Source organism: Charadrius vociferus, unplaced genomic scaffold (assembly GCF_000708025.1).
Source record: "Charadrius vociferus isolate BGI_N301 unplaced genomic scaffold, ASM70802v2 scaffold262, whole genome shotgun sequence".
NCBI lineage: Eukaryota > Metazoa > Chordata > Aves > Charadriiformes > Charadriidae > Charadrius > Charadrius vociferus.
Window position 1 is genome coordinate 34,191 of NW_009647218.1, and position 20,064 is coordinate 54,254.

The window sequence follows — 20,064 nt, forward strand, 5'->3', positions numbered from 1 at the left end:
AGGCCGGTAACTACAGCACTGAAGTTAATGGGAGCTTTGCTGGGGTGATCAGACCCCCTAGCTCTTTTTAATAGCAGTTAAATGTCAAATATAAATACAACACCACAGTGAAACATATTCCTTTGACAGAATCTGGGACAAGACACTACGCAGCTGCTGTTAACAATAAAGAGCAAACCTGACGTTTAATCAAAATAAGTGTTGGTGGTTACGAAGTTGCGTTCAAGCCTGCCTTTTGTTTGTGAAAAAGTCAATATTCCAACGTGTTAACTACAGCCACAGTGAAACCAGCAGCTCCTGTTACTCCCAAAGAGCGGAGAGGTCCAGGTCCCCACAGGGTGCTACAGCTATGTGATGATCACCATCTTGGAAAGGAAGATACTATCCATTTAAACTGCTAAACTAAAACATCTCCCCTGGCATCTTCAAATATAAGCGCCTGAAGTTAAACATGCTGGGTGAAATCCTGGCCCTAGCGAGGTCGATGCAAAACTCAGCCGTTGGTTTCAATGGAGCTCATCCAGGATTTTCACTGGGAATGAGCATCCATAATTCCCTGGGAACCGAGACTCTCCAGCAAGCCTAGAAATTATGTCCGTTTTAGTAATATTTCTAACTTTTAAGCAATCACGCTCAAGAATTTTGGCCTTCAGTTCTCATACATGATAAAACCAAGCTTCCCATCAACATTACAGAAAGACCAGAGGAAGATATATTTATATCTCAAATTGTCAGCAGCATATAGTTTGTACAAATGTTGTTTTGCTGATGTTGCTGAGCTACTTTAAAAAGTGAATACCTTGTGGGGTATGTAATTTCATCACCAATGTCAAATGACTTCTAAAGATGAAACTTCTCTGATGCAAATTACAAAAAGATGCTTTGAATATATTTGATATGATATACCAACTTCTAAGCTGAGGAATTAAGTTATCTTTATTTTGCAGATCCGAGACAGGCACTCACTAAGGGAAGTATTTTAACTGCCACGTATGTCAGCACAGCATGACTTACCCAATACTGAGATTTTAATAGTCACAAAAACCTAAATGTAATAGGTAGTGTGTAGACCTGAATCAATGTACATAATAAATCAGCAAAGAAATAGTATCAAGGTCTGTTTTGAAAATCTTTAAGGACATACAGTTGTATTGACAACGCGTCTTTTCGGTACGCGTTGCCAGCCAGCCGTGTTTGCGTGGTACACATAACCAGTAAACAGAGCAGAAACTGCTTTGTACTGTCCTCAAGATAGCAACACAGGAATGATTTTTCACGATTCTTCAGAAGCTGGGCTTGCTTTACATCCGCATGAAACGCTGTCATCACTAGGTCCGAGCCCGGAGGATGAACTGCAGAAAAGGGGAGAGGGAAGAAAAAAAAAAAAAAAATAAAAGAAGGAAATTGGTTTTCACAACACACTCAAAGCCTGAGTAACAGAGGAGAACTTTAATTATCTCCAGTCACAAAGAGAGACAGGAAATTTGGACTTTTAATTAGCCATTTGGAGTGCAGTTGGATATTTTTTTAGCAAGATAATTTAAACGCGAATAATTCAAGTCTGACTAAATGAAATTCACATAATCAGAATGCAGATAATTGAATTTCTACTGCATTCATTAATTCAGTGTGGAGGTGTGTGTGAAGACTTCTATGATGAGCTGTCACAGCTCAATAAAATCTCAGTCAATTAATTTTTTCATTATCTTAGTATTACATCAACAAAAAAAGTGAAGCATGCGCATGTGTATGTATGTATATATAATCTCAGAAAGTGAGGAAATACAGAAATCACCTCTCCGAATCAGAATCCGCATCGGTTTTGCCTTTTTTTCTCTCTTCATCTTCTATAGGAAAACGTCTGTTCAGAGAGGCGAACTTATGAATCGCATCAGCAACGGAGTATTTGGTCTGTCCAGACACACACGCCTCCATATCTTCTGGGCTTAGCTGAGTCTGTAAGAAGAGGTGAAGCCTACTGTCTGAAAGCAATAATGCGTCCTGTAGGATCCTGGAAAAAGAGGGGAAAAAAAAAAAAATCAAAAGTTTTTATACAGATGCACATACACACATACATTCTAAAGTGTTTTACCAGAACAAATTCTAAATGATGTCCTGCTTTTAAGTTTTCAGATGAATCCTAAATCAGTAACAGAAGGTAATGAACATATTAAAATGATTAGGTGTGTGTTACTTTCTTATTACATTATTTGAAATTTTAGGTGAGTAAAAACACGAAGCTAATAGTTAGGCACATCTGCTATTAGAATAACTTCAAGGACATTTCTTCCATTTAACCATCTGTTATTACCACATGGATCAATTAATGATTTTTAGGCAGTTGGAGGCATATACTCTTACAAAAATTTGGTCTCCGTTTGAGAGCTTTTTTTTTTTTTTAATAGCTAAGCTTTTCTAAAAATTACAAGTCACCAATTTCTTTGGTGGGGGAAAGAAGTGTGTACAGAGGCAGAGGACTTCAAAATACCTGTAAACAACAGAGCCAAAACTAGCCAAAATCATTTACAAAATCATTACATTTAAGCTAGAATTAAAATACTAATACTGAACACTGATTTAAGTTTACTTGTAAACAGTTTTCGGGGAATCTTGAATAATATTTCATTCCAGCTGTCCTTTTCAGGAGTCTGTTTTCATCTTTGCTTTCTATATATTTTAAATTAAGTCTTCGAATAAATTTAGCACAGACTGTTTACTTACATCAAGTGAAAGTAAACGAAATGCAATACATTCCAGTAATACAGAAAGTTGTAGAGATACTTTAACTGCAGATCATCATCACTATTTTGAAAAAAAAAAAAAAAGGGCAACTTTGCTGCAACATTTCTCTAAAGAAGGAATTCTTTAATACACAAATCCTACAATGATTAACAAGATACTCTTTTTTATACGTACATGTAATTTTACTCATGTAATAAAGTCAGAGCCTACGACTATGCCAAACAGTGCTCCACAGAAAATTATTAAAATATCTTTAAACAAATCAAAACTATCAAGAGTCAATATTTACCTATTTCTACCCATTTAGGTTACAGTCGTCACCAAAAAAGTCATTGCTATGCAACAGGAAACAAGAGATGACATTAATGTAAGAACTAGTAAGAGCAGAAAGAAATACTGCATTCTATAGGTACTCTGACTAAAATGAAAAGTATAACCGATTAGTTCCTTCTCTCAAATAAGATTAATGGTGTGTTTGGACTGTAGCATTTTAAAACAGAAACACATTCCAAAAAACTCTTCTCTAAAGTGGCCAACATTACAATAACATTTAATAAATACACTAAAGGATTTCTGGCTTCATCTAAGCCTATAAAAATCTCTCAAATCAAAATAAGTAATAAGAGATATCCAACTGAAAACGCAGGATATTTGTGTGCATGCACATTTCATTTGCCTTGGTAAACACACACACAGCCTCAACCAAATAATTCAAACTTTGACACTTTCCAATGAGGAAGTGTCTGCAATGACCCTAATGATCTACCAGGTGCATATTAAATCCGGTCTAAAAGGGACCAGATTTCACTGAAGTTCAAAATAGGCAAACTTTCATACCTAGATAAAGCCTTTTTAATCAGATCTAAATTCTCACAGTCTTACTTAAAAATAATCATAGCAAACAAACATCTGTAAAAATCAATGCACACAGCGTATTAATGTACAGAAAAACTTCACGGTCTACAAGAGGCCAGAAAATGTTATGTAAAAATGATTCAAACCAGAGAATTTACAGGTCTACACACCTGGAGAGCAACAGCATGAACACAGTTTGAAAAGCCATCATTCAGCGGCCACTAAAAGAGGATTTCAGCCTTGACTCTTGATAAACATACATTCCAAAGACAAACATTGCAAAAAAAAAAAAAAAGTAAAAGAAGTACCATTCCACGCAATAAATCCACATTTATAGTTTATGCAATTGAGGGAGTAAATTTTCTACTTCTTTTCCTCCTCTAAAAAAAAAATAAAATAAACCCCAACATGCTGGAGTTTACTGTAAAGTAACTAGAGTTACTGTTTTTCCCAGGCTTACGAGCACAATGAGGGGACGCACATTTCTGCGATGCTAACATTTGCGTGTCTAATACCAAATAACCCAGCAAAAAGCCAAGACATTAAATTCTGTGGACGGCATTTAGTTTCACAGATTTTCCCTCTTGCCGTACCTTCAAAAAAGTTTCCTGCCAAGCAGCGAAAACACAAGTAACTAACTGTTCATGAGATTACACTACACTTACAGCTCTGTTGCTGTTTGAAATGTATTTTATTTTCTTTATAAAATAACGGGTAATCTTTAAAATTGATTTTAGATGGTTTGAGGCATTACACCAGAGAAGTAATGAGCACTAATGTCAATGATATTGGACACAAATTCATTTTAGCTTTATTTCATGTCCAGTACAATTCTGCTAAGCCTTGAACTGCTCGAGCACTGTTATTAACTCGGCAGTAACCTAACACATGGAACAGCAAACAAAAGTGATAAGAGTACAGACTGATCAGGACCTCAAGGCTACTGTCCTTTTTCTGCAGCTATAATTCAATTTCCAATTTTACTTTACATTGGACTCATTATTTCACAGTAATTTTCTTTTCTGCTTCACAGTGCCATCTGGAGGTGAAAGGAGTGAAGAGAAGCCAAGGCGAAGAAATGGAAAGATGTTCATAAAGCTAATCACGTGTTTGTGTGTCTGTATATATATATATATATATAGATGTTCATAAGGGAGGGAAAGGATCAAACACTCAATGCATTTTGCAAACCATTTAAAACCATGCTGAAAGCAAGCGTATGAACACCTTGCACCAGTCATACCCTTGGAGCATTTCTTCTTTCTTTTAATTAAAAAATAACTTTTGCTTTTCCCGCCCCCCTCTGAACCAACAGGTTAGATTGCTTTTTAATTGTATCCTTCAAGCTATCAAAATGAAAAATAAATTCTGTGCTATCTGTAAGTGTTATGCTTTCCTGTTCAAAACACTCCTTCCTTGAGGAAATAACTGTACATTTGTCAATAGATGTTACTGGCAGCATTAAGCGCTGGTATAGCGGTTGCTCTCCAGGGCTCTCGCTGTCCTGGGCACTCACTGTGTGAAGGGCTGAATATCCAAAAAAACCAGACTTGGCTCCAAGGACTTTAAACAGCAAAATTACAAAACACCACCTAACAAATTAAAAAGGCAAGAGGAAAGGCAGACGGACTGTCATCATCTTGGTACTCGGATGTCTTAGCAGCGGCTGAACGCGTGCGCAGTTTCCACACAACCAGCAGCACTCCCGGTGCTTCTCCAACAGTTTTATTACAGCCCGTGTCAGTGCAAAGCTGTGGTTACAGCGATGTAAATCAGCTCTCGCTGCCGTCGCGCTAATGGAAGAGTCATGGCTCACGGTGATAATTCCTATAAACTGACTGGGCATATTGAAGAGAACAACAGATTTTCTACGCACGCCTGGAATAAGAACGAAAGGCTAAATCCTGCAAGTCTTGATCCCATCAGTAGCCATTACTTGTCAGAGATCTCACTCCTCTCGGCCAGACTGCTCACATGCATAATGACTACTTATGTGATTAAGGGGGCTGCAGGATAAGGCTCTACATTTGAATTAGAGATAATAAAATCATTATTTTATTTTTTTTTTTTTATTCGCAGCCATGTGAATCTTTGTGTAAGCTTTCAGTAAACGCTCATGATCTCTAGACCTTTAAAGAAGCAGGGCTGAAAAATGTCACTTCACAACCAAAAGAAATAATACCATTTTTAAGGAAATGCTGGATACTGTACGCGGAGTATTTCTCCTTCCCCGTGTTACAGCAAGAACATTTACAAAAGACAAAACATGTGTTTTGTCTTATTTGGACAAGGTCCAAAATCTGGTTTTCTTCAACATGATTTTATTAGGTATATTATACACTGTTCTGCTGGAGGAGAGCAACATATGGCTGAACAGTACAACTTAATCCTAACTAAAGATTTCCTGTATCTACTGTAACCTAATACAATGACAGATGCACACTTCCATGTGTGTGGAAGGTTAACACTCCGATTTCGTTTTAGACAAATTTACTCTGCCCATTTACATCATATCATAAGAGCAAGGGGAAGGAAAAAAAAAAAAACAAAAACAAAACACCCAAAACAAACCAAAAACCCAGGAGCTGAGAGGCGGGGGCTGACAGCCTGTGCTATGGTGCCCTCTATTGAGCATCCAGCCCCTCAGCCCCAGCCCACACCAAACAAAGCCCCAGTTTCCTCTTAAAAAAAAAAAAAAAAGGCAAACTGCGTTTCCTCCTTCATTTTTAATAAGGGAGGAAATGTTACTGAGAGCGAGCAACTGCAAAACAACTGTTGGGCATCCGATAATGCATGTTTAAGAAAGGATTAAGCGACACGTACCTGCTAGGCATTATTTGCTTCACTCACCAAATAGGGACTATTACCAAGGTTGCATTGCAAAGTGGCAGCCACCACTCGCCCAAGGAGATCCCACAGGCCCCACGGCCACCCATCCTCCCACCTGAGCCCCGGCAAACTGGCACCCATCCCCTTTGGAGCCTGCCTCCCGCTCTCCGCATCCCTGAGAGAGCACCTGGGGGAGACACCTCCACGAAAGAGTCCTCCAACCCTGCACCACCTCCTGCTTGTGGGACTGCAGTGGGGAAGGTGAGGAGGAGGGTGAAACCCCAGCCACCTCCAGAGAACGGCTCTGCCTTAGGCAGCTGCGGTTCGGGTGGCTTGCTCGCCCCAGCACCAAGCGAGCCTGACGCACGGCCACCCAGAGCAGCGACACTGCGGATGCTCTTCATCTGTGGATCCGAGCACTGCATTTCTCAAAACTCCTGGTATGTCTTCCACCCCATCACAAACTGCGCGTTTGAAAACTAATTGAGATTAATCTTTTTTCCCCAAGCCACCTAATTTTTTTCCAGGATCCAACTGTATTCAATAAAAAAACCATCAGCGATTGGACCCAACTTCATTTAAAATGTTTTTGTTACTTAGTTTTCTAATAAGCAAACCCAAATGATCTTTTGTGAAAGTAATCTAAATCCCAAAGTTAAACACGTGCAGCTACAAAGGGATGAAAGCAAAGAGGATCTTGCAGAATCTAATATTAAAGTAGTGTTTTAATTTTGAACTCTAATTTATGAATAAGCTTTTCCTATGAATTTACAGACGTCCTCAAAGGTATGAGGATACTCACCAGGAAAAACACATAAAATTTTCCTTATTCTTACAAAGGAATTCATAATTGAAAAGGGGCTAGCTGACTTCCGTTAATGCAAATGGCCTCTTGAAATATTAAATTATGCCCAGACAAGAAGTGAGCTTTACAGCCCTTCATCACTCAGAGATAATAACCTATAAGACAAGCAGGTCTTACCCTGCATTTGTGCAGTAAAGCCAAATCAAAATGGGACACCTGTTTCCAGATTTGACCAAGCTCTAGTGCTTTGCTTTAGTGTCCAACTGTTGGCCTAATTCTCACGCTACCATGCTCAGCACGGAGAGGCTCCACAAAGGTTCTAAGTACGCACCTTGCCCCGTGCTAACTTGTCCTGGAGCGACACGTGAAGGAGGACAAGAGAACTCCACAGCCACCCACGTACGGGCAATATGGAGGAGCTCCCACGGCCAGATCTAAACGCCAGAGAACCTCCAACCGCTCCATCCTTACTCCTCAGGCATGTGGCTCCTGCCCAGGATGACACTACAGCAACGGGCACAAACTGAGACTGGGAAAGATCTAAACTTCATTTCAGCGATGGCTTGGGTCCTGATAGCCCCACAAGGCACTGAGTGTAGAGAGGGGCTGGTGTTGCCAACGCCTGCATCGCACACGGGCATTTGAAAAACTTCTCCCTCCACAGGTCTGCATAGGCTTGAATCCCATTTCTCCCCACCGGCACAAAGAAACAGCAGCGGGGCTGTGAGCTTGTGCATGGTGACTGCCACTGCCACAGTGACTGGAGCAAAGAGAGCGCTCGGCTTTGCAGTTTTGGGTTATGCCATCCCACGCAACGACTTTCTAGTTCCTTTCCTACCCCCTTCCTAATACAGCAGGGAGGTCCCACTTCTGCCAGCATTCCCTCCAGAACATGTAGCATCCAGACCTAGAGTTTGAGTAAAGTCAAGTGTGTTTGTGTGTGTGTATATATACACACACATACACACTTGTCAATGAATCCCACAAATTCAGAGAAAGAAATCATAATCTTTGGGTTTGACTCATCAAAAAAAAAAAGGGGGAGGGGGGAGAAAAAAGCACCATGGCAGCCCAGCAGAGCCAGTAAAAAGATCCCTTGTGTTAGGTACAGCAGCAGCAGAGCAGTGCCAGCCAGCAGAGGGCAATGGTAGAGCACATGAGGTGCCAAGCCAATTCATCACAACACAACTCTATCTCTGGAAATGCCTTCCCAACTGTTCCCCAGGGCTGCGAGAAAGCTGACACCTTTCTAAACGGCATCCAAGTTCAAACATTTAAATCATTACATTACAACAGAGATGCCTCTTTTCCCCCACTACTCCTGGACTAACAGCAAAGTAAAATGTTCTACATGCTGTCACTTTTCTGCTGTCAGTACCCATCTAAGTTACAGACATCCACAAAATTGGGGAGTGAGGATGTGTTTTAAGAAACCCACCTCTGCGTTTCGCCTTCCGAAGCGCAGACAGTATTGTAAATATTTTTGATGCTGAAATACTGTACCTCGTTACCAGATTGGTCTCTTTGCCATTTTAAAATGAGCGGTTTTGGAAACACACTGCTCCATGGGGCAGCACAGCTAAGCTAGAGCTGCTCAGACTCAGGGAACTGAACTACCATACCCTTTGGCTAACCATTAACGTTATCACCTCTAGAAGCCCAGTCACACTGTTTCCTTGTCTTTCTTCCCTGAGGTGCAGAAAAAACCCTCCGATCCTTTTCTGCTTTCCCTTCCCTGTCGCACGTGCCTTCATCCAGTATTTCTCTGCTATCCTTTTGGCCACAGATCCTATATAACTGCATACAGAAATTTTATTCCTGCAGCTCCTGCAGTTGTAAGCTGAAATATACCTCAGGACCAATGATTTCTTGCCTGTTAGGAAGGCTTATAGTTAATATCACACTGACTGGAAAAATAGCAGGTCCAACATTCCCCTACCCACTGACCACGAGGGTTAAAGCCTACTTAAATGATTTGCTTTTTTCCTTTGCTTATACAGTTCTGGTTCATGGAAACACTGATACTGGAGGAAGATGAACAGTTTCTGCTCAGTGTTTCCCCATGCCCTAACCCTGAGCATTGGCTAAAAACAGCCTGCAAAACACACTCACAACTCCAGCCCTACCAGCTGCAAGCAGCCAGTTCTCACACCAGCAGTGTCAGGGTACCGCGAGAACGGCAGAGAAAGCAGAAAATTACACCAACAGGGTCTCTGCCACTGCAGATGGTGATGCGGTTACAGCAGTGGGACTGAGGGATGCAGTACTGAAACTCGTGCAGCGCTCCCTCGTAAGGCAAGTCTGACTCCGGCTAAGGCTACACCGTTCCTTTACACTAACCCTTTGCATAACCCCACAGAGGAATTATTTTATACAGATTGCAGCTGTACTGGAAGCTGTCGCAGCTGCTAGAGCCCTTTTGTGTTAGTGGGACTGGTAAACAAAATAATTGGCATTATAGGAAATATCTGTGTTAGGAGACCTCAGCACAGAATTTTTCCAGGCTCCCAGTGATTTAGCCCACAAAGACACTGATTTTCCACGGAAATAAAGAGGGCGACAAGTCTGTTTCTTTGAGTGAGAATATCTAGCTCATTCTTGAAAGCTAGAAATAGACACCACAGTGGAAGATCCCCCAACCTTAGTACAAAATTGCAGAGTGACATAAATCCAAAACTATTATTTACAACCAATGCAATGAAACACAAGGGAAAAGCCCCAGTTGATGTTTCCTTACGACCAATAGAGTTGAAGTCACGTGTATGAAATATGACTTTGCAAATTAAAAGAATAATGCAGATGTGTAACGTGTACAGATGACCACACGGTGGCTCTCAAGTACCAGAGATGAGCTATTTTAAACCAGAAAATTGATGACATCATAAAAATGTCAACATCTCTAGGATAGGCTGTACTTACTTTTCCAGGAATTCTTGCAGACCCTGCCGGCGATGGTCCACATGATGGGGATTGTTCATATTGAAAAAGGGAGTTTTAGATGGCAGTTCAGGTAACTGTCTATATAAACAAGAAGCAAATTAAAACAGTTAAAACCAAATGTGGAACAGCTGAGAAAAATGCAGTAAGCAAATGCCAACCCAGAAATTCATAGGTCTTGTTCCAGAAGCTCATGAAATGGAATTTGGGAACACGAGATTGAGAAACCAGAGGGCTTCTCACACACCTCAGAGGGCAAAATAAATGAACCTAATTTTTCTGGTCCAGTTGTTACGCCTGTATGTATGTATGTCTGGCTGAGTCTCTGACGGTCCTCGCAGAACCTAAGCACATCCTAAATGTGCAGAGAGGAGGTACATACACTTGCACTAGATTGCTGTTTCTGCTACCTGTGCAGGAAACAGACTAAATCTGTTACAAATTAGAGGGGAGTTCACCAAACAAAGGCAAAACCACATTCTTCTGGCTTTAAAGCAGAGAAAACGCCCTGTACAGAATAAACTTATGCTAGTAAGAAACACAGGACACTTTCCAGCACTAATTTCTGTAATTCTCAGTATTAAGATGAAACAATCCTCCCCTTCCATGACTGACAGATTATTAAATAGCCATATATAAAGTTGCTCACATAAGCACCGCATTGCTCTGAAGCCTCTGTCGAAGCCAAACGAATTCTCGAAAGCGTCGTCTAACACAGGATGTTTTCCTTGTAAAGCACATACTGTTTGTCTGTTGGGAAATAATAAACATTTTACTTTGTAAATCAGCTTAAGCTAAAGTGCAGGCATGGTATTAAAAACACATCTGAGATGCTAATCCCCGAGACACCACTGGAAAGCTTGACATGAATTCAGTTTAGGTTAAGGACTGCGCTTTATCTCAGACAGGACCACTGACAGTTTCTGCTGCTTCTCAGGGAAATATTTTTCATCGCTTTTTTTTCCTCTTTAAAAGCAAGAGATCTGGATTACAGTACAACTTGCAGTAACAGGAAAAAATATTTCAGAAAAGAGTTTGAGCAAATAATGCCAATCTTCGGGGATGTGGGCGGTGGGGGGGGGGGGGGGCAATCCTGTTTAGCTATTCTGGTTATAATCCTACAAACAGTTAGCCACATAGTTCTTCCAGTGTGCAGTCCTACTTAAATCAAATTAAAGAAGCCAATGTGACTGTTCTCCACAAGTAGCAGCATTTGGAAATATTCACTATTCCTCCACTAGAAAAATGCCAATTCATCAAAAGAGAAACAATTAACAGAAATTAAATGCTTTTGCCAAATTTTCCTGTGGGGTATACATTTAGATGAAGCCACACCTACCAGAGAGGATTCCATTATAAATCTGCCTGCAGTCCAACCCACCCTCGATTGCCTGCCAGGAGCCACAACTCTTAGAGAGCAGATTGTAGAGGGCCCAAAGATGCCAGCTTTCTGGAATAGATGAGTATCTGGGATACCTTACAGTTTAAGAGGCCAGATGTTCTAGGCACTGGGCAGAAGGGGATTCCTACTGGTTTAAGAGCCTAGCAGACCCAAGATTTTGAATTCATTAAGAAGCCTGAATGGTAGGACCGACCTAGAGACTTGGTCTCAGAAAGCCCTGGCATTGTGCTGGCAGTAAGCTGAGCTGATGCTTATCAGCTTTAGAGGTGCCCAGTGCTGAATCATATAACACTGAGACACCACCTCAACCTAGCAGCTGCTGAGAAAGCCAGCAATATTCTTCTATTCAGAACACCAATGCCTGTGAAACAGTTATACAGCACCCGCCCCGCCAAACCTACAGAATTTCTATTTAACAGAAGTCAAAAATATAATCGCTTTGGAACCAGTACTTAAACCACATTGCAAAACGTGAAAGTTTCACAGTTCTGATTCCCACAAAGGGCAGAAGCACTTGTCGCGATGGACATTTAATAAGCCATCATTTGACTGCTTGCTCTCATTATGCTCAATGCTTAACTCTCCCACAGGAAGGAAATGCATTCGGTCTCGTGCCAAGCATTAATCACGTAACTTGGTGCTCTCAAATTCTTCACCTGATACTTGATACACTTCACAATTTGTTTTATTTTTTTTTTTTTTTACATTGCAATTAAATCCCTGGATCTAGATTTGGGAAATTAGGATAACTCCTTCTGTATCATCCACCAAAGAAGAATAATCAACAAAAAATTATGTATAGGACAGATTTAAGACACAAGAGAACAGTAATTCTAAGTGCACTCCCATTAACATCTGGTAGACTACGATCATAAATCCAAGTGTAGTTACTTAACATATCCAAGCACCACTTAGCATAATATGAATGTCAAGGAATTTAAAGTACAAATAACTAGTTAATTACTTGAAAAGAAAGTTGTTTTCCCATGAATACCTGAACACCGAACTTCTTCCATAATGGTAAGACATAACTGACTATGACAATCTTCTAGTTGATAAGTAATGCTAGAAATAGTCTCTGCTGCAAAATATTGTGGAGTGCACAGCTGCACACAATACACTCCCAGCCCTGCCACAGACCTTCTGCACCGCCTTTGGCCAACCCACCTTACCAGTTCCACTGTGTCTCAGTCGTTAAAAGGAGAATAATATCCTCCATCCTACCAGAATTGGTGTAAAGAAATTCTATTAATATCCCAAACTGAACTCTGGCTTAGACAGAAACAGCAATAAGAGCCCAAAGAATCTGTGCTGATTATTTTTTATACTTACATGAATAAATATCTCATAGTCTATGTAAGAATGCCACGAGTCTTCTTTTTGTGTCCTGGGGTCTCGCACCAAGACAGTTACAAATTCCTGCAAGTGCATAATAAAAATCAAGCAATTAATTTCAGAAGACAAAGAGAGCCTGAAAGACTCTCTTGATTGCTCTGCTGTTCCACGAACTACTGTGGCTCAGATTAAAAGCTGAACTGCTGTTTTATTGAATTTTGCAACCCTATAAAAGGAGAAGCAAAAAGCAATGAATCATCTGAGCTACACCACATGTCTGGGAAATTCCTTGCCAAACTGCTAGCTGAAAAGGAATATTTCAGATTAAGTAATACTGCGAGAAGTCATACATGTTTCATGCATGGGAGATTTGGTGATTTCAGTAGCTACAAACTAAAAACCTAATAGTCAAAGTCACATATGTAAAAGAGAACTAGGCAGGTATTTTAGGCTTTTTCCACCCTCTCAGTCAACATTCACAGAGAATGTGTTACAAACCTGCTACGTGTACTCAATACATACATACAGCATTTTATTTGCTCCTAAATTTCTTTTGTCATTGTACCCATGTTTTTTTTAGTCAAGTATTTATACCCATTGATTTCAGGGATCTGGTGTCAGTGCTCAATACCTCCACAAGGAGCTGAAGAACTGTCTTTTTTTCTATGCCCCAAATGACTTACTCCTGCCCGGTAGAAAAGGATATACCACTATTAATCGCCCTGGACACAGATTCACCACAGGGAATTCAAGGTCTCAAGCCTAGTGTCCCAGATGCTGTGTGGAAGGAGATGAATCCTCCTCTGCCTCATATGCTTCCTGATACACTACGGACTTAACCCATGGAGTACATCCAAGGATGCAGGACCTGGGCACTGCTATCCCAGTCTGCCCATCACCCTGCCCAAGGAAGCAACACAGCCATGTTGCAGAGTGTAACTCCCCATTTTGGAGGGACAACGATATAGAGTATTTGTGGTAGAAGTTGCCATATATAGTCTATTCCCTTTTAATTCCTACATTTATGTAATAATTTAGAGGGATCCTGAAGGAGCACAAGAGGCCTGTGGGCATTACTGCCATGTAACTGGGCATCACCAAGTCAAATTGGAAGAGGCTGAAGAACCACATGCTTCCAAATAGCCTTAGCTAATGACCATGTGAAAACTTGTATCATGTTTAAAAAAAACAAACCAAACAGCCTGGTAAATCTGTATGTTCATACTGAGATGGAAAAGGTCTCTTGAAAAGACAAAGGTTGAAAGTGTGCGTAACTACCTGCACTTTCCAAAGGCAACGAATAGGCTGCCCTACTTCAGTCGCTTAAATAAGCTATTCACCCAAAGAGCTAAGCCAACCACTTAAATAATGACTCAGTTAAAGAATACCGTATCATTTTAAGCTGTAGATATATTCCCCCCGAGAGGAAGGCACTGCACAAGATCTCCAGATACAGGAATTGACTGTGGGAGGAGTGACAGCATCTCTGCTAAATAACATGCTTTTTTAGTATGACTTTGCATAAACCAAGAAATCTTCAACTAGAAAGCTCTCCAAATGTGCCTCTCTGTGCCCAAACTGCAGATGTCAGAAAAGAAACCTTTACTCTTCAGCCAAGTCTTCTCCCCCGACCCCACACACTTCAGCATGTCACCAGCAACCTTCAATGGACCAACAGGAGAACAATGACAACCTTGGACAGAAAACATTTAATTTTTTTTTTTTTCCCCCTGAAACAGTCATTACACTCTGCACATGGCAGGGAGGCATTCATGGTCTGGAATAAATCATTTACCATGCTAACATTTAATTTTTTTTTTTTTTCCCCCTGAACAGTCATTACACTCTGCACATGGCAGGGAGGCATTCATGGTCTGGAATAAATCATTTACCATGCTGATTTCCAGGTGGTACTGCTTCAGGGATGGGGAGCCTGTAGGATACAGCCCATGGTTTCATCTGCCTTAGCCCTGCTCCCAGTCACAGGGGTGTTTTCTGCATCTTTGATGGAAACCCTTTTGGTGCGCTTCACGAGCACCTTGCCAAAGAACGCCTGTTTGAGAGGATCCTGCCACCTCTGCCACTTCTTGCCTCACCAAAGAGCACCGGCGGCCCGTTTCTCCTCCACAGCTCTTTAACCTCATGCCAACGTGGCACAAGAGGAACAAATAAACAGAGCAGTAATCACTTCTACCAGCTGAGGGCCATGCCTTTGCTTCTACAAAAGTGCCAGTGGGAGACATGAAGAAGTTATTCCCTCTCTTGAACAAAGGAGAGGAAACCATTTTTTGGTTGTTTTTTTTGGCCTGCACCACTGTCTCTCCTATTTAGCATACATATACAGACTTAGCATACTTTTGGACCCACTGTAACATCTTCTCATATCCATAGCCTTATCTTCTCCCAAGTTTTTGTCTTCCCCAGCCTCCTACTTCTCCCTCTCTCACTCTTCTCCAGAGCTGGAACCACTTCTAAGCATACTTCCTTTTCTTTCCTGACCGCTAAATGCATCAGTCCTGCAAGTGGAAGAAGGGGAATAATGCCAGGAACCTTCAAAGGAGGGACCGCTCTCCTCTCCCCTCCAACTGCTGCAGCCCAGGAGTCACAACCGCAAGGAGCCTGCTCATAACCTAACCTCAGTCCCCTTCCTCTCATCCACCGCCACACCGGCTTCTTGCTGCCCTTCCTTTTGTCCAAGTTCCCCAAATTACTTCATTTCCAAACAACCTTCTGTAACCCTCTCCTTTGTACAGAATCAAAATAATCTTTGAAGTAAAATGGTTCTTTCAAACTCCATTATGCCAAAGTATTATGATTAAGAGTTGCATTAGCTACGCTAATCATTTAATTTACCTTGCAAATCATCCCAGACCATGCTAATTTACCCTGCAAATCATCCCAGACCACGTGATTTACACACAAAAAAAACCCTGTATACTTTTAATTTCCAATTAAATAGTCACAGATTTTCAATACTGAGGAAGTCAAGCACCCTTCAGACTCTGCCTATAGAAGAAGGGGGACCTGCTGTACACGCCGTGGCAGGCAGGTCTTCAGGCAGTGTATCACTGAGACAAGAGTGACAGTGATCTGCAGCACAGCAGAGCACCTCAGCAAACTGCAGCCCTCACACACATCCAGTGTCAGCTCTGACCTGAAACAGCAGGATTTTAACAGAAGACTGGGTGTTGGGGCTTTTTTTTCCTCCCCTTATTTACCAAAGAACAGAGGGGCTGAGTTCAGAATGAAGCAAGACAAACATTAAGCAACTAAAAAAACAAACCAAAAATCTACAGCCTTTCTCAAGATCTCTGGTTACTTCCCCTATAAACATCTTGAATACAGTAAGCGTTAATTGCAATTCCCGTTGCAGTTTTTGCTGCTCTGAAACAGTGGCGTTGCACACATAGACCACCCCTTCTCTTTCGACCTTTAAGCCTTCTCCAGGATACAAGACCCCATTGGGACAACAATATTGATTTAATCAAAGCAGCTCTAACTGCCCAATATAGGTGCAGATATGCTGCCAGAAAAGGTGCTTATGCCTCCCCATTGCTATAAAAGTAGGCTTTTAAATATTCACATACAGGTTATGCTAAGGTCTAAGCAGAGTTAAGTGGCAGAATACTCCTCTGGGAGATCACTGTTGCATGCTCGGTCCATTCTCCGTTCACTGGTCACAAACAGTCACCAGTGCACAGCAGTTTTGGGTAATAATCACCTTTCTCCTCTGTATATACTCCCCTCCCTCCCCATCTTGCTATGAAAATTAGGATACCTTCAACAGACATGTCTTATATTCAAGTAATGCACTGCGCACCTACAGGAGGTGAGGCTGACCTCTTCCTCCCACAGCCTACATGAAGAGTAACAACATTTTGTCACAAGACTGCACTGCAGCCCAGGCGTACAACCCAGCAAGCAGAGCCCGAAGACACTCAAGGTTTCAGGGACTTTTTAGTTTCATCAGCTGCAATCCTTTTCAAGGTGTCTTCTTCCCCCTCCCACCCAGTTCTGCTTGTTTTTCCCAGAATTGCAAATCTAGGTATCAGACCACATGATATATACTTTCTCTTTTCATGTGTGGTTTGTTTTATTTTTTTAATTGAGGGGCACGATACATGCATGTCTATCACGTATTCAAAAACTATGTGTTTCCTGTAATGCCTCAGTGCAACAATTCTCTCAAAATCAGAACTGACTGCTAACAGCTCAAAGTGTCCAAGCTTTGTCATGGAGGCCTATTGCACTGGGAACAATACAGGCTCAACAGAAAGCTGCTGGAGAAAGTGGCATTATCGTTTATTCCTTACCCCTGGAAACGGGTAAATTCATAAGCAAAACGTTGCCTATCCAAACTGCTAGCACTCTAGCTTTGATATGGATCACAGTAGCCATGCTGGCCCAAGCACAGAATCACAGAATGGTTTAGGTTGGAAGCGACCTTGACGATACCTAGTTCCAACCCCCCTGCCATGGGCAGGGACACCTCCCACTAGACCAGGTTGCATCAAAGCCCCATCCAGCATGGCCTTGAACACCTCCAGGGATGGGGCATCCACAATTTCTCTGGGCAACCTGTTCCAGTGCCTCATCACCCTCAAAGTGAAAAATTTCTTCCTAATATCTAATCTAAATCTACCTTCTTCCAGTTTGAAGCCATTCCCCCTTGTCCTATCACTACACGCCCTTGTAAAAGGCCCTTCCCCAGCTCTCCTGTAGGCCCCCTTCAGGTACTAGAAGGCCGCAATACGGCCTCCCCAGAGCCTTCTCTTCTCCAGGCTGAACAACCCCAACTCTCTCAGCCTGTTCTCATGGGAGAGGTGCTCCATTCCTCTGATCATCTTTGTGGCCCTCCCCTGGACCTGCTCCAACAGGTCTATGTCTTTCCTATGTTGTGGGCTCCAGAGCTGGACACAGTACTCCAGGTGGGGTCTGACCAGAGTGGAGAAGAGGGGCAGAATCACCTCCCTCACATCCTCATGAAGAACTTCAAACCTGCCCCAAAAGCAGTCGTAACTACTACAAACAGCAGTCATAACTACTTAACAAGCAGGAATCAGCAGAGCAGCTTCTCTGGCTGGACATGCCTTTTAATCCCTGGCTAAAACGGCTGTGATTTCTGTGCCAGCTAGTTCAGGCATGGATGGCACTGGTGGCATTTTGCTACCCTGTCCTCAAGGCCTGCAGCAGTCCAAGTAGTTTGGGTCACATATAAATGAAAAATGGCCAGTGACCCCCAAGCCTGGTTTACACCTACTCCCTTGCAGTGACAGTCCTACGCAACGACCATGAGTGTTGACAGCAGAGGAATGGGCAGCACTGAGGTCACGTAGACACAAGCACTGAAAACTGAAATGTTCTCATTTGGATTTATCTCAAAAGAAAGAATATACCATAAAAGCAGCTGAAGCAAACACAAGAAGTCTTTATCTGCCCCCCCCCCTTCTCCTGTTGGAAATATTTTGGCTCAGAGACAAGGATAAGCCAGAAGCTCTACTATATAGGATTTGACCACAAAAACTGTGTCCGAGAACTCTGTTTTTAACATTTTCCTATTAAGAAAATAGGAAATCTGACATGGAAACATCTATTTTTAATACGGGGGAAAAAAAATATGCCACAAGGAGGACGAATAAAAATAATCTCACATTGGATGATTATTTGCATTAATCATTCCAGCTGCATTTTAATTCAAATCTCTGCGCCCAGGACCATATCAGGTGATAACCTCATGCTCCACAGTGCCACTGTTACACATCTGATTAGTCAATAACCCCCAGAAGAGTAATTTTCCACAAAGCTTCCGAGCAAAATAGTGTTTCCCATCAGGTTGCCTATTAGTAAAAGGATCAACCACAAAGGACATGGGTCTTTTCACGCTGGGTGTGTTGGCATCTTCACTCCACGCACGCCAAGTAGTTAAGGCTGATAGGAGACTATCAGCTGAGACAAAATAATTTGTTGAAACTTTTAATGTTCATTGGGACTCAGCAAAATAGAATATGCAAGTGTGACTCTTGTGCTCCATGCATCTAGTAATCAGAGTTCAGACCCAGCTCCAACCATTATGTCCTACAAAATGCCTGAAGACTGATGGAGAGAAGACTGAAATCCAAGCCCTCGTCTCCTGTCTCAGTGTCTGAGCCCCTTATGCACACAGCGAGTTACCCTCCCTCTCTCTGATCCAATGAATATTTGATTCTTCCATCAAACTTTAACAGAAGGAATTGACACTTCATCACTCCAGAATATTCTGTAGCCTGGCAATTAAAAGCATGAAGGACAGAACCAATCTTTCCTGGTCCATGCAAACCTTAATGAATTTTACTTTGGTGGTTGTAGATTGAATTTCTTTTTTTATTAAAGATCAGATGTGACTTACTTGTTTTTCATGTTTTGGTGTCATCTTCACTGGCTTGTATTAAAATAAAAATCAACCTGAAAAACAAACAAAACAGATATCAGATTGGCATTTAGTAATTACTTGAAGGTCATTATCACTTTTGCTAGACATTAGTAGAGAGTGGAAAGAGTCAGGCTCAGTGCCACATATGAGAAAACATGTTTGCACTAATTAGATCTAAGAAATCATTAATTTTTTTTAAAAAATCCCATTTTAGAAGCACTGGCTTAGTCCTCTTCTGGGGATATTTGTCATAAGTGACACTCCAGCGATGCCTGTCCATCTCTGGAAGTCAGTGCTTTTCTTCATTGCTCCCAGAGCCGCCCCGGGGCTCATCCTTGCACCCACCTCCCCAGAGCCCCCCCACAGCCAGCATCCCCCGAGCACTAACACGGCCTGGGTGGCGCTGCCCATGCCTTGCTCCCACGCACAGCTCTGCATCACTACGGCCAAGGTCTGGGAGATACTAAAACACCTCAAGTCAGCAGAATCAAAAGCCCCTTGCAACCGTTTCTCTGCAACGGAGATAAGCAGAGAGGCAACCTGTTTGGATCCTGCAGCCTGGCGAAAACTCGGGCTAAATTTCACCGCATCCATGGTTTTTAAAACCTCCAGGTAGGGAAGTGTATAATTAGACCAAATCCAAAAAAAATCCCATCATTAACCTATGTTTTAAACCTACTCTTTCACTGGAAATACCAATAAATTTTTAACTGCCTTTGCAGTCCCATAAACCAGCTGGTTTGCTCAGGA

At 41.8% G+C, this 20,064-nt stretch overlaps 1 protein-coding gene across 1 annotated transcript; it reads right to left on the reverse strand.

Annotated features, from left to right (window-relative positions):
• Positions 1 to 201: 201 nt before the first annotated feature.
• Positions 202 to 19,349, reverse strand: SNX10 (sorting nexin 10). Its single transcript, XM_009879528.1, has 6 exons — positions 19,291 to 19,349; positions 12,903 to 12,989; positions 10,818 to 10,918; positions 10,151 to 10,249; positions 1,796 to 2,011; positions 202 to 1,352 (listed from the first exon to the last, which is right to left on the reverse strand). Exons 1-6 carry the CDS (start codon positions 19,312 to 19,314, stop codon positions 1,274 to 1,276), a joined length of 606 nt encoding a protein of 201 aa, XP_009877830.1. The 5' UTR covers positions 19,315 to 19,349; the 3' UTR covers positions 202 to 1,273.
• Between the last annotated feature and the right edge of the window lie 715 nt (positions 19,350 to 20,064).